We start from the raw sequence: 12,830 nt of genomic DNA on the forward strand, positions 1-12,830 counted from the left end.
TCAGCACAAATATATGACTGAGAAACAGGAAGTTAATGATGCTCCTCACTGACACGAGGCTGAAGAATACATCCAGTTATCTGCTGTATTTATGGCATCATACATTTTACCTTTATTAAGCATTTAAAACATCTACAAACTATCAATAAATGGTTTATCACACATTGTCAGTAGATAGGACATTTATATTAACAATCTTTTGTCTGTTGACTCGAACACAAACTCCTCACTAGTTACAAAACATTAACTGTTGACACGAGTGTGAGATCCTTATGCCACATTATAAAACATTTATTTAGTTACACATTCCTGGAAATGTAGTTATCCTGAAACACCTCTATAACTATATCACTGAAAATGTTTTGTTTTTCTGAGGAAATATCCAATTGTCTGGCAATAAAAGTCTCTTTTGTGACCCCAGAGTACCCCTGCTCGAGACTAACAGAACCACAAACACATTGTATTTCTTTATTTCCATATTTAAACTAACTTTCTGCATATAAAATAGTCAAAAACAAGTGCTGAGGTGGGAAAACAGCTTACAAAATGAGCACAATGCAAACAGGCCTTAGAAAACCAATATAAACTATATATAACTGTTTATGAACGACTCAAAGACGCTTCATTGGTGAGCTGCCAACCTTAATAAGCGATTATCTGTTTGTACCGTTGGTTGTTTGTCGACTGTACCTGCTGTTGGGTCGGCTGGGTTAGCTTTCAAATGGTGTATGAGCACCGCTGGAGGAACGTTAACGCCACATGAGGAAACATTAACTGTTGCCTGGTGAATGAATCTTACACATTATTTATGGACGTCTGCGAGGTAAAAGAGTCAGCGACGGTTAAACTCCTTCTTTGACGATTGATCAGTTTGTGTTAATTAAAAACAGAAATAATCTTAAAACTTTGTTCTGATCAGAAAACATTTATTTATTTTTTACATTTATTTATTTTTCTACAAAACAAGACACTGCTTCTGCTTCCTGTTTAAACGACAACGTTTCTGAAGGAACTTGGTTATTTTTAGCTTTGGTGTGTAAATATGAGTCCGTCAGATGATCGGGTCCGACTCAGAGCCGGGGCGCTTCACTTCCTGTCCAGGTTGAAGATTTGTCGGCTCTCGACGAGGATGAACTCGACGATCTGGTTCTGGTAGACCATGTTGACCGCCATGTTTCCTCCGTCCAGCTCGGGCCACATCAGCGTTGGGCCGAACACGATACCGATGCCCTGAGTGGACATCAGGTTCTTCCTGGAGAAGGCCAGAACTCTAGAAAGCAGCAGGACAACAAAAGTGAGTGGAAACATGGGAACGTGTTTAAAGGACCCACCGCAGCTGCCCTCCGACAACAACCAGGAGTGTTGTGTATAATCAGTACTTATGTTGTTGCCGGCTTCAGGCAGGACAAAGAGGCTCCTACTGAGTCCAACGAGATGTCAGACAAAAGGTCAACATGTTGATATTCACAATCTGCACTTTGTTCTTTGATTTAACATGATGAATAATAGATATCATATAAATACAACAACAAAGTGACAATGTGACATTAACACCTGTGTAACTGAGACCACTTCTGTATCTGTTATTGCAGTTTAAACCTGTGTGAAGTGACTTAAAGGACAATACCACCATTTTTTCTCAGTCATCACTCTTCTTTCTTTCACTGACTGTAACTTTGAACTCTGTCTGTCCATATGTTTGTAGACGTACCTGTGCAGGTGGCTGAAGAGCAGCTTCATGGTGTCGTGGTTTGGTTTGGGCAGATCCTGGATCAGTTTCTTCACAGTCTGAACTTTGTGACTGGCTTCTTTGATCCCTGTTCAGAGAAACGACAGCAGCAGGAGATTAATATATGCAACCTATTGTAGTTCACCTCTGTGAGTCCAGAAGTGCATAAAGAAATGTAAGTAAGGGAATAAATAGGTTTGTGGAAATGAACAGGAGTAAAATGCAAAGGGAACGAGTTATACATACTATAGTTTATAGTATATAGTTTTACATAATATGAACATTTTCTTTTTTGACGTCTTTCTCAGTGAAGCTCTTTGCAACTAAAAATGAAGTTATCACTTTTTAATCGAGCTGTGTTCCCAAATATGAAGTAACATCTAATAATGTGGAAACATTTTGTATTTTCTCAGGTTTGACTCACTGATGGCCTCCACAAACGGCTGGAAGGACCTGAAGGGGAACAGCGGCTCCGGCAGCTCGCGGAAAAACATTTTGAGTGCTCCGGTGACGACGTGGACGTCCTCCCACTGACTGTGGTCCAGGTCCAGGTCCTCCTCTGGGGGGGTCAGACCAGAACAGACACGGCATCAGGTCATAATGTGAGTTGATCACTTCACTTCCATACGATCACTGTTGTTTACTTTTGCTTTGGCTCCGTTTTCACGTAAAAATTGGATTTAAAAAAGAAAAAAAGGGCGTACAGGCTCTGACATGTACTCAGAGTATCAGAGTAAAAAGTCTCCCTCTGAAGGACATTTGTGGTCAAAGCTAACTGAAGCTCACGTCATATTAATATAATCCAAAGACTATTAAAGTTCAACGTAGAGTCAGTAGGATTTGTCCCAGCTGTTCCTGAACGCACCACAAAGATAGTTGATTGTTGAGTCTCATTCCCAGGACGTCAAATAGCCACATTTTGTGTTGGTAAAGCGTCCCGAGCAGCAACAAAGAGAGACAGAAGAGAACATAAAGTTTCTGTTGAACCGACCTTGATCGACGATGAAGCGAAGTTTCTGGATTGTGGCCAGATTTCCACTGACTCTGTAGATCCCGTCGACGTCCAGACCTGAAGACACAAACACACATTTAATGAAAAAATATTTATAAAAAAACATCAAAGACCTCAAACCAGAACAAATCCAGTTGACGGCAGCCTCACCACTGACGCCGAACACTTGGCACACTCTGTGTCCATGTTTTTGTGTCCAAGTGACTAATGTGGACTCACTCATGGGAATAGTAGTTGAGTAAAGTATCTGGTAAATCTGATATTGTGACGGCTCTAATTAATACAGAAGTTTGAATGTTTATAGTTAATTTCTTCTGATTTAAAGTTTTTAAAAAAGCACATTTAAAAATGGAAATTAACAAAACTTGCGTCACTGAGCTGAAACTCAGGTACAGTACTTGAGTAAATGTACTTAGTTACATTTTATTAATGCATACAGTATTGTTGCCCAAGTTTTGACATTCACTCTGCAGTGTTAGACTTTGTCCACCAGGTGGCAGATGTTGATATTTTTTTTTTTTTTTTCATGGTTTCATTTTATTTTATTGGGGGGATAATCTCAGCGAATAATTGTCAAACATCCAGAAGACGCTGTGTATTTCTGATTGTCAAATCAAAACGTCATTATTGTTGTTATGGAAATATTTTAAAGGCAGGTGCTCTGATGAAGAGCACAGTGTGTCTTCATGCAGTGAAAAACAGAACGTACCTCGTTTTTCAACAGCATCCAAACAGATCTGAACGAACCTCGGCACCGTGGTTCCTTCACGCTCGCACAGAGTCGACAGATGGCAGCCGAAGACTCGATCTGAGGCGTGACGACATAAATCCTTCATGTTACAGATTCATTACTGAATTAATATACACACAAGTTCAGTTTTATGTTTTTAAAAGTCTCTAAATTCCTTCAAAATAATGTCAGAGTCACAAACGTCGTCACACAGATCCTGTTGATCGTCTTTAAACCTCTCTGACCTGTTCGCGTCCAGAGAATATGGATATACTGAAACAACAAGCGTGAATATTTCACTGAGTGGAAACATCAGAGAGCTGCAACATCACGAGCCACAGAGTTTAAAGTACAGTCAGAAAGAGCAGAAGAAAAGGATTCAAACAACCGTAAAACAAATTTAAAGTCGTGTAAAGAAGAAGCAGAGACCTTTGATGAGTCCTTTCTCCTGCAGCGTCTTCATGGACGGACGTCTGGTGATGAACTTCTTCAGTCTGTTCTTCACTCCGTTCTTGTCGGCGCTGTCGGAGGTGCTGTGTTTCAGCTTGGAGCTGCCGAACATGTCTGCAGGAAAAACACATCAGCATTAAAGCTGAAGTTACTGAGCGTCTGTCTGTGAACTCAACATCCGACAGATGATCAACGGGCTGTGTTCAGAAGAAGTCCGGTGCAACGATGGAGCTCATTGTCTGTACGTTGCTTTCTAAGTTTCCGTACTTTTAAAAAAGAACAAGTTGCAGCGCCCAGCGTGTTTTATCTGTATGGCCGAGTTGAAACTCTCTCAACTCTTCAGAAAGGCTCTGGTGACGTCACCGTGGCTCTTTGTCTTTCTCCTGGCCAAGACGATAATATTCAACGTATCTTTGTCTCCTATGGATCATTTCATCACCCACATCCTCCTCGCTGTCAACATATTGTTGTCAGAGAGCTTCAACGCTTCATCTCAGTGTGACGTCGGTTTGTTTTCACGGATGAAACCTCCAAATATGTAAATGTGAGCAGCAGAGATGAGTTTCCAGCGTTGGATTAATGCCAGGAGAGAATTAGATATGAAGATATCACTGAGCAGTCTTCAACATTACAAATAAATGTTAGTGAACAGTGACAGATGGATTCAACAAATCAATCCTTAAAACAATCATTAACATCACTTCACTCATCATTCAGTGTGAAATTACTCTCACACACAACAGGTCATGTGACGCATCGCTAATATTAAAGTATCTTTCTTTAGACGGAGCTTCAGACAGCCCGAAGACTTTCACTTTCTGTTCAACGGTTTGAGCACGACCGCCTCCGTCAGAGAGAGATTGATCTGTTAGTTAGTTAGTTAGTCTTTTTTAAACACAGCTGTCTGTGGACGCAGGGTGATGAGTCCTGTATTTAGGTCTGCGATGGCACCGTTCACACAGCCGGGTCACGTGCAGCTGACAGACTGGGTAATGTTGGTAAGAAACCTGAATGTACCAAAGTTACTCACTGATGGAGCGTCTGTGGACCGGGTTGCGTTGCTTGGCGCTGGGGGAGGCGGAGCCGTGTCCAGGTAGGGAGCTGTGTCGGGGCAGGTACTCTGTGCTGTTTGACCTCCGCAGAGGAAAACCTCCGTCTGCTTTAGTCTGAGCAGAAAAAGTGACAGGAAGTGTTTTGTTTCGGTAACAATCTGAAGAACAGTGGACAGGCAGACAGAGATGTAATTCACAGATGTCTCAGACGTAAACAGTGAACAGAATATCTTTGAGTTCTGGACATTTTAAAAGATCAATCTAAGACACAGTTGATAATCAAAGTAACAGCCAGTTTCTCAGTCCTTACTGAAGAGTCGATGGTCTTTCTGATGGCATCGTGCCATTTACTGGCGGTGGAGTAACTGTCAGCCTGGAGGAGGTACTCGCTTCCTGCGTTCGTTGTGATCTGGAGCAGAAGAAAACGACGAGTGAGGGAAAAAAAAGTGTTTTTAATGGAAAAAATGTGTTAAATTCAGTCCAAGTGTACAAAACAAGTAATCAGAGGGGAAAATACATCTGAGACATGAAGAGAAAAAACTGAGATTAGGATGAAATGTTGAGTGTTGAAGCCTGTAAAGGAACAGTTCACCCAAAAAGTGAAATCCAGTCATTGTTTTAAAACTTAAAAAACAACCAGATGTCTTCAAACAGCTCGTCTGCTGTGATCACAGTCTGCTGAAGAGAAGAGATCACACACTGATCTGAAGAGACGTCATTTTAAATCATCTCCAGCTGCTTCAGGTGTTCAGCAGAACGCTGCAACTCTGTTTTACTGTGAAGCTCCAGAAATGTTCTGTGGACTACGAGACTTCAGCTGACTTTATATGATCAGGAGGAGACGATGACTGAGCCTGACTTTATATCATCAGGAGGAGACGATGACTGAGCCTGACTTTATTTCATCAGGAGGAGACGATGACTGAGCCTGACTTTATATCATCAGGAGGAGACGATGACTGAGCCTGACTTTATATCATCAGGAGGAGACGATGACTGAGCCTGACTTTACATCATCAGGAGGAGACGATGACTGAGCCTGACTTTATATCATCAGGAGGAGACGATGGCTGAGCCTGACTTTACATCATCAGGAGGAGATGATGACTGAGTTTACTGATGATGATAAAACAAATCAATCTCTGAATTGAGTTTGCATTTAAGATGTCGGTCTAAAGGCTGAAAGAGGTTTAATCAGAGTCACTTTAGATCGAGAAGACATGAAAAGATCAAAACAAGGAAAAGTGAGACTCATTTCTTTCCTGTGGTGCTGGAATAAGAACAGGACCGATCCATGATCCGTCCTGATCCACCAGCAGCAGCCTCAGTGTAAAAACATCAACACGTTGGTTTGTTTGTTACCTGGAAGACGTTTTTCCTGCTCGACTTCTCCGTCGTCCACTCGATTACAGCTCCGCACAGATGAACCACGTCCGTCTTACCTCCTGGTTTCTGAACACAAAGTAGTTGGACACGAGGTCAGAGGTCAAACATCAACTATCAAGTAGAGATAAAATGTATTTTTCACCAGACTTTCTTCTTGTTGTCTGAAGAGACGAAGAGCTTTCACACCTGACTCGTTTCTTGTTGTCTCTCTTTATAGAGCAGCAGCTGGTCTGAGGTCAGCACGCTCCACATCTGAGTCCAGTTCTTCCTCTGCTTCTTACCGCCGTCTGAGATTTTAGCCACGTTCAGGTGTTCACCTTTCACCTGGACACACACACACACACACACACACGCACACACACACACGCACACACATGCACGCACACACACATTATTATAAATAAATAAAACACAATGAAATTGTCTCCATTTTGCAAAAGAAACAGTTTCTAAACAGAAAAATATTCTCGATGTTTCCACAACATTTTAATGAAAAACATTTTGACTCCTCTGTCTGTAATTCATCTTTGTGGACTTTTAAAATATTTTATTTTACATGTTAAAGTTAAATTATAAAAAAAAAAAAGTAGATAAAGTTGAAACTGAGATGTTGTGACGGTGCAGATGGTGATAGTGACTGAAAATAAATGTAAAATGTGACTCCACAGTTTAATTTTCTTAATTAAAGCCTTCAGACAAAAGTAGATTTTTATTGGTAACAGGCAGGAAAGATGTCTGAGTCGGTTTTGAGATGATAATAATGTTTCAGGACTCGGGTGAGCTGACTGTGATGAACTGTCGAGTCTCACCAGAGGTTCAGAACCGTCAGCTCCTCCTGCGCCGAACACGTTGTGCTGAGACTGATTCCTGCGATGTCGAGAGATCTGAAAGCAGAACGAGTGAATGAAAATCTGAGCCGCGCCCACTGTGAGATGAAAGATGTGTGTTTTCTCACAGGTTTCGGAGGAAGGTCGGACTCCTGCAGCACCATGGACTTGGACTGACTGAGGCGGTCTCCGGGGCTCTGTGAGCTCTTGATGCGCAGCTGCACGCCGCCCTGCATCGCCTGGCTGCGCTGTGGAGGCGGAACCAGCGGCGGCTGCTTGGCGGCACTCTGGAGGTTCGTGATTCTGCGTGTTAGGGTTTGCAAACACTTCAGTCATTTGGATTTAAAGGAAAAGTCTGGTGGTTTGTGGTGGCAGGTTCAGTTCCACTCCACAGAGGACAGACTTCGTTTGTTGTGTGAGCGAACGAGCTTCATTTCTAGTTTTTTGTCCTGAAAAGCTCAACATGAAAAACTTGAGCTTCAGGAAGGGAACCGGTTTTGTTTAAGACCGAGCTGCAAAATAATTTGTAATTTTGTGAGGAACTGATCACTGCAACTCTACTTGTGGTGTCTTGTAAACCCACGAGGGTACTGATCCGATCAAATCATACAATTCTGACTTGACAACTTGAAACTGAACAAAGTTCAGCACAGCTTAACAAACCAGCAGAAATCAGCACATTGGGCCTCCCCGAGCTGCTCGGTGCAGAATATAAGATAAAAGTATTAAAAAGAAGATAAAATAGAACTGAAGAAGAAACCGAAAATCAAATTGTTATTCAGAATAAAATAGGCAAAAGGACGATCAGCACAGTTTCTAGAAAAAAGAATAAAAACATGAATAAACAGATAAAAAATAGTCGGGACTCATTCACACATGTTGATCTGTAATAGATTTATCTTCCTCTTGTGTGTGAAATCCATTTCACTGTGGAGGGTGAGGGTCACCCTCCTGAACAGGTGTCATATGACAACACACCATAAAAGGGCATGCTAATCATGTAGCAACATAGTCATGTAGCAACATAGTCATGCAGCGTACCCACGTAACAGGAAGAAGCTCAGCTAAAAGCACATCACAAACGTTTTACACAAACCAGACACGATTCAAACACAGAGAAAGCAGAGTGCACAGCCACAGCGCTGCTGTTAGCCATCACAGCACTTCATGCTAACCAGACAAACAATGTGCCAGATAACAGCTGAGACAGAGTCAAGGCCAAAAACAGTGATAGTGTACCGTGTTCAGACTTCCTTTTACTCCGACCAGTGAGATCCATACTGACGCTCACGCTGCTGCACAGATCTCACGAGTGTTTCCTCTGTTTTACTTTGGTGCCAACACTTTTCAGTTAGACCTTGTAGTTGCAGAGATCCACTTTTCAATTTGTGACAAGGGATTTTCAGATAATTCAGATTTTTGTAGGCTAGTTCTTGTAATGGAGCTGTCCTCACAACAACTGGAAAATGATATTGATTTGATGATGTGGATTTTACTCCAGACTTCATCAGCGAGGGTCAGTGACCGTACGAGCTGGAAACAGATGGATAGCCGCTGTCTGTGAACCGACTTCAGACCTGGAAGCTTGAAGTTTCTCCGTGTTTTACGTTGCTTTACTGTTAATTTTGTAGGTCAGCTGCTGAAGCAGGTGTTAGCATGTTGCTCAGCTAAAGTGGGGCGATGATGGCCATTAATTAAGAGACAGTCGGAAAAACTGTGTGAACGTTAAGCCTCATTTAATGTCAACTAAATGACCAGTTTGATAATAATAATAATAAACTTTATTTACATAGCACTTTTTAAAAACAGTTTACTAAGTGCTTTGACAAAACAAAGCAAAATTGCAGAGGACAAACGAAATAAAACTCATTTATAGTTAAACAATTTGAAACAAGTAACTGAAGAACAGAAGTAATGATAATTAATAAAATAAGCAAAATAACCAAATGGAAATAAATTAAAAAGTAAGTAAAATAAACAAAATGTTTAATTTTCTTTAATTAATTTATGTATTTAGACTTTTCTGTAGTTTCCAAGTTTGATCTCTAGAACGTTTAAATGGAGGACTGTCTGAAAGACTGGTGCTGTGCTGGTGGCTCCTCAATGATTCATGTTATGGACCCTGCAGAGATGATCCTGTGCTGTCTGTGAATATTTTTATTTTAGGTGAATTTTTGTGATTAAGTATTTCTTCCTTTATTAGCTCTGTTTCTGTTGAAATAATGTTGGTGAACGTTGGGTTAGCGTTGGATCCAGAGCAGTCTGAGGACTGTTTCTTGTTTGGGTTCCTGTTTGCAGCTCTGATTGCTTCACTGTGGTTACACAACATTTGTCCTTCTGACACCAACAAGGAAAAGCTCAGCTAAAAAAAAAAAAAGTGGAAACCAACAGTTTCACATGAAGCCTTCTTCTGACAAAAAAGTACTTTTTTATTACCAATACTTTAACTTTATTTTTCTATTACTATATTTGATCCTGTTTTCATGTTTTATCTCTCGCTGAGTCACTGTGTCTGTGACTCTTCAGCTGCTGTAACAAGAAACAATGAAGTCTTATCTTATCTGAGTTAAACCCGAAGTTACCTCAATAACCACAAATGCTGCCTCACAGCACCGGCTGGAGTCACTCTGTGTTTGTGGGGTTCAACATTCATTCATACAGTGTAAATGATGCTTGCAGGTGCTGGCTTTAACTTTCTCCGTCCAGACTTGTCCCTGACAGTCCAGAGGATTGAACCAACAACCTTCGGTTGCAGGGTTGCTTATATAACCTTTAAAGGAAGAGTTCACCCAAAATGTAAACTCAGTCATCATCTCCTCCTGATGATATAAAGTCAGGTGAAGTCTCGTAGTCCACAGAACATTTCTGGAGCTTCACAGTAAAACAGAGTTGCAGCGTTCTGCTGAACACCTGAAGCAGCTGGAGATGATTTAAACATCAGATGTCTCCATGCAGCTCGTCTGCTGTGATCTCAGAGATCACCACCTGATCTGAGGAGACCAGATTAAACCCTTTTTAAAGAAAAATCTTCTTCTGAAGTCACGAGCTCGACCATGCAGCGAGTGTAAATAAAGTCTATGCAAATAAATGTAGGATATCGTGGCTTCCGGAGAGCTGTCTGGGGCCATTTCATGTGTTTTTCCCAGCTAACTTCAGCAGACTTTCCACCAGAGGTGGGAAGTAACAAAGTACAAATATTTGTTACTGTACTTCAGTACATGTTTCAGGTATCTGTACTGTACCTGAGTATCTCTGAGACTTTCCCTCTCTACATCTGAACACAAACATCTGAACTTTCTCCTCCTCACAGCTTCAAAACAGCCTCGTTACTTTAGTTTGATGCATTTGAGGTGAATTATGGATTATTGTTGTTTGGCGTCATCGCAAAGACGTAAAAGACGTGAACAGACAGAGAGGGAGGCTGATGGGGAGAAAACGCGTGTTAGTGTCTCGTATCTGCAGAGAGTTTCTTATTTTCTCTCTTTGTTGCTGCTCGGACGCTTTACCAACCCAACATGTGGCTATTTGACGTCCTGGGAATGAGACTCAACAATCAACTATCTTTGTGGTGTCTATTACTTTCACTGGAGTAAACAAGTTGAATCAGGGGACAGACTGTGAGGACTTTTACCACCTCTGCCTCCCATCAGCATGGGAGTGAGGACATCATGGCTGTATTTTCGTTTTTATGTCGACTGTTCCTTCACGACACCGCTGCCTCGTCCGAATCACTATTTGTCAGCTGGTCCACAGAGGGAGAAATAAATAATGATGCCAATGAAGAAGAAGAGTGTTTTATAAAACAAAGTTCTTGCAGATACATTTTATCATCAATATCACCATTTATTGGAGGATTATAGAAGAGTGCAGCTGCTGTCAGCACGTATCTAAAACCCTCCTTAAATAACACATTCAGCAACAGGAAACAAACTGAAACCCTTCATACGGAAGCTGAAGCTTCAGTCATGCATGAGGTCTTATCACCTCACGATATGTGAGAGTAAACTGTGAAGTTGTTTCCACCCTCAGAGGATGAAGGCTCAACTTTGACTCACGACATCCGTCTGTTTAAAGAATACACAAGTGAAAACAGTCAGCTCATGTAAGTTCACCCTGTCCATCACACGTCGGTGAGTTCAGGCCTACAGATGAATAAATTAAACCAAGCAAGTGTCACAGCCGCTAATGATGAAGAAACCTGCAGACGGACGCCAACACGAACCAACCACCAAGACAACAACAGCGAACCTTTGAGTTATAAATCCTGACAACCTGACAGATCATTTAATGTGATCTTACCTCGTACCCGCCATCTCTGTGTGTCACTGATCACAAAAGACGAGATGCAGAGCGCCGAGGACTGGCTGTTAGAGGAAGTATGATTCATCACGTGGTTGCTTCAAACCAGCCGTCTCTCACTCTAAAACTGCCGCAACCTCCCCATTTCCTGAACAGAAAACGTCCAACCTCGCTCTCATGAGACGAGACGAGAGCAGTTTGTCACTTCTGTCAGTGTACGAACATCAACAGTGACAAACTTTCTTTATTTACACTTTATAAATCTGCCGCTGTGAGTGCTGGTTAATACGGATGCTGAGTGACTCACAGTGACATTTAATCAGAGAGCTTTGTGTCTATGTTAAGTGTCACTGGCAGTTGAACCCACAGAACAGAAAGAGTAACCAACTCTGCAGCTCTCCAGAGGTTTTCTCTTCTTTATGACACATTCAGTCTCCGGCAGCTGTTTACAACAAACAGTCTTAAATGATAAATGCTAAATCATTATTTTAAAACCTTTTCAACTGGTTGTGATCAAGACACACAGTGACAGTGTTGTAAAAAGTACCTCGAAGTAAAAGTAAGATATTAAAATATTACTTTGGTAAAAGTGAAAGTCACCCGTATGAAGAGTACTTGAGTTAAAGTCTGAAAGCAGATTTAATATGCTCATTAAATTTGAAAGGAGAAACACAAATGACTTTTTACACCATAATTTTGACTTTTTTTCTGATAGTTGTGATATTTTTAATCTAATAATTTAGATTTTTTTCCTCATTATTATGACTTCTCGGATATTTTCAACTTGTTACACCACAACACGACTTTTCATTTTATAATCTCAACTCTTCTCCTCATAATTATGACACTTATGATTTTGACTCCTTCACAAAATTATTACTTTTAATCTCATAAATTTTACCTTTTCACTCATAATTATTACTTTTTTATCATTTTATATTTATGGCTTTTAATGTCATCATTTCGACTGTTTATACGATAATTATTGCTTTTATCTCCTAATTTCGGTTTTGTATCTCATAAACTGACTTTTCATCGCCAAATTTCAACTTTTTATCTGATAATAATGGCAATTTATCTCATCCATGTGCAGTGGCGGATTTAAGAAATTTGGGGCCCAAGGCAAAGGCAGGCATGGGGCCCTCTGAACTGAGAAGACAACACACAAAACAACAGGTCAATTATACAGACACATACATTTTAACAGAATACACATGTATTATGTGTTTTACCTGTTGTCCCTCTCTTCCTGTCCCTTTTTCACGTTGTCTCTCTCCCTCATTCTGAAAACAAACACACAAACACAGTATCAGGCTCTGACCCAGTGGTGAAGTGTAAGTATATT

The 12,830-nt window shown here is 40.9% G+C and overlaps 1 protein-coding gene across 2 annotated transcripts; it reads right to left on the reverse strand.

Moving 5' to 3' along the window:
- Nucleotides 1-46: 46 nt before the first annotated feature.
- On the reverse strand, nt 47-12,830 carry arhgap15 (Rho GTPase activating protein 15). Of its 2 annotated transcripts, none has more exons than XM_084362178.1 (13): nt 12,718-12,830; nt 7,315-7,489; nt 7,169-7,243; nt 6,546-6,683; nt 6,336-6,425; nt 5,284-5,382; nt 4,952-5,087; nt 3,901-4,035; nt 3,451-3,549; nt 2,721-2,798; nt 2,154-2,288; nt 1,712-1,817; nt 47-1,270 (listed from the first exon to the last, which is right to left on the reverse strand). In XM_084362178.1, exons 1-13 carry the CDS (start codon nt 12,765-12,767, stop codon nt 1,087-1,089), a joined length of 1,500 nt encoding a protein of 499 aa, XP_084218304.1. In that variant the 5' UTR covers nt 12,768-12,830; the 3' UTR covers nt 47-1,086. The 2 variants fall into 2 exon arrangements, with proteins under 2 accessions (XP_084218304.1, XP_084218305.1); XM_084362179.1 differs by lacking the exon at nt 12,718-12,830 and adding an exon at nt 11,486-11,551.

The sequence above is a fragment of the Pagrus pagrus genome (genome assembly GCF_965226575.1).
Source record: "Pagrus pagrus genome assembly, chromosome: 9".
Classification (NCBI taxonomy): Eukaryota; Metazoa; Chordata; class Actinopteri; order Spariformes; family Sparidae; genus Pagrus; species Pagrus pagrus.

What these genes read in the sequence shown, in the direction of transcription:
- arhgap15 (XM_084362178.1), bottom strand. Translation starts at nt 12,767, where the DNA reads ATGAGGGAGAGAGACAACGTGAAAAAGGGACAGGAAGAGAGGGACAAC. An exon ending in GAAAGACCATCGACTCTTCA is followed by an intron (nt 5,088 to 5,283) that starts GTAAGGACTGAG and finishes TTTTCTGCTCAG; the next exon opens with ACTAAAGCAGACGGAGGTTT. An exon ending in GGTCCACAGACGCTCCATCA is followed by an intron (nt 4,036 to 4,951) that starts GTGAGTAACTTT and finishes TTTTTCCTGCAG; the next exon opens with ACATGTTCGGCAGCTCCAAG.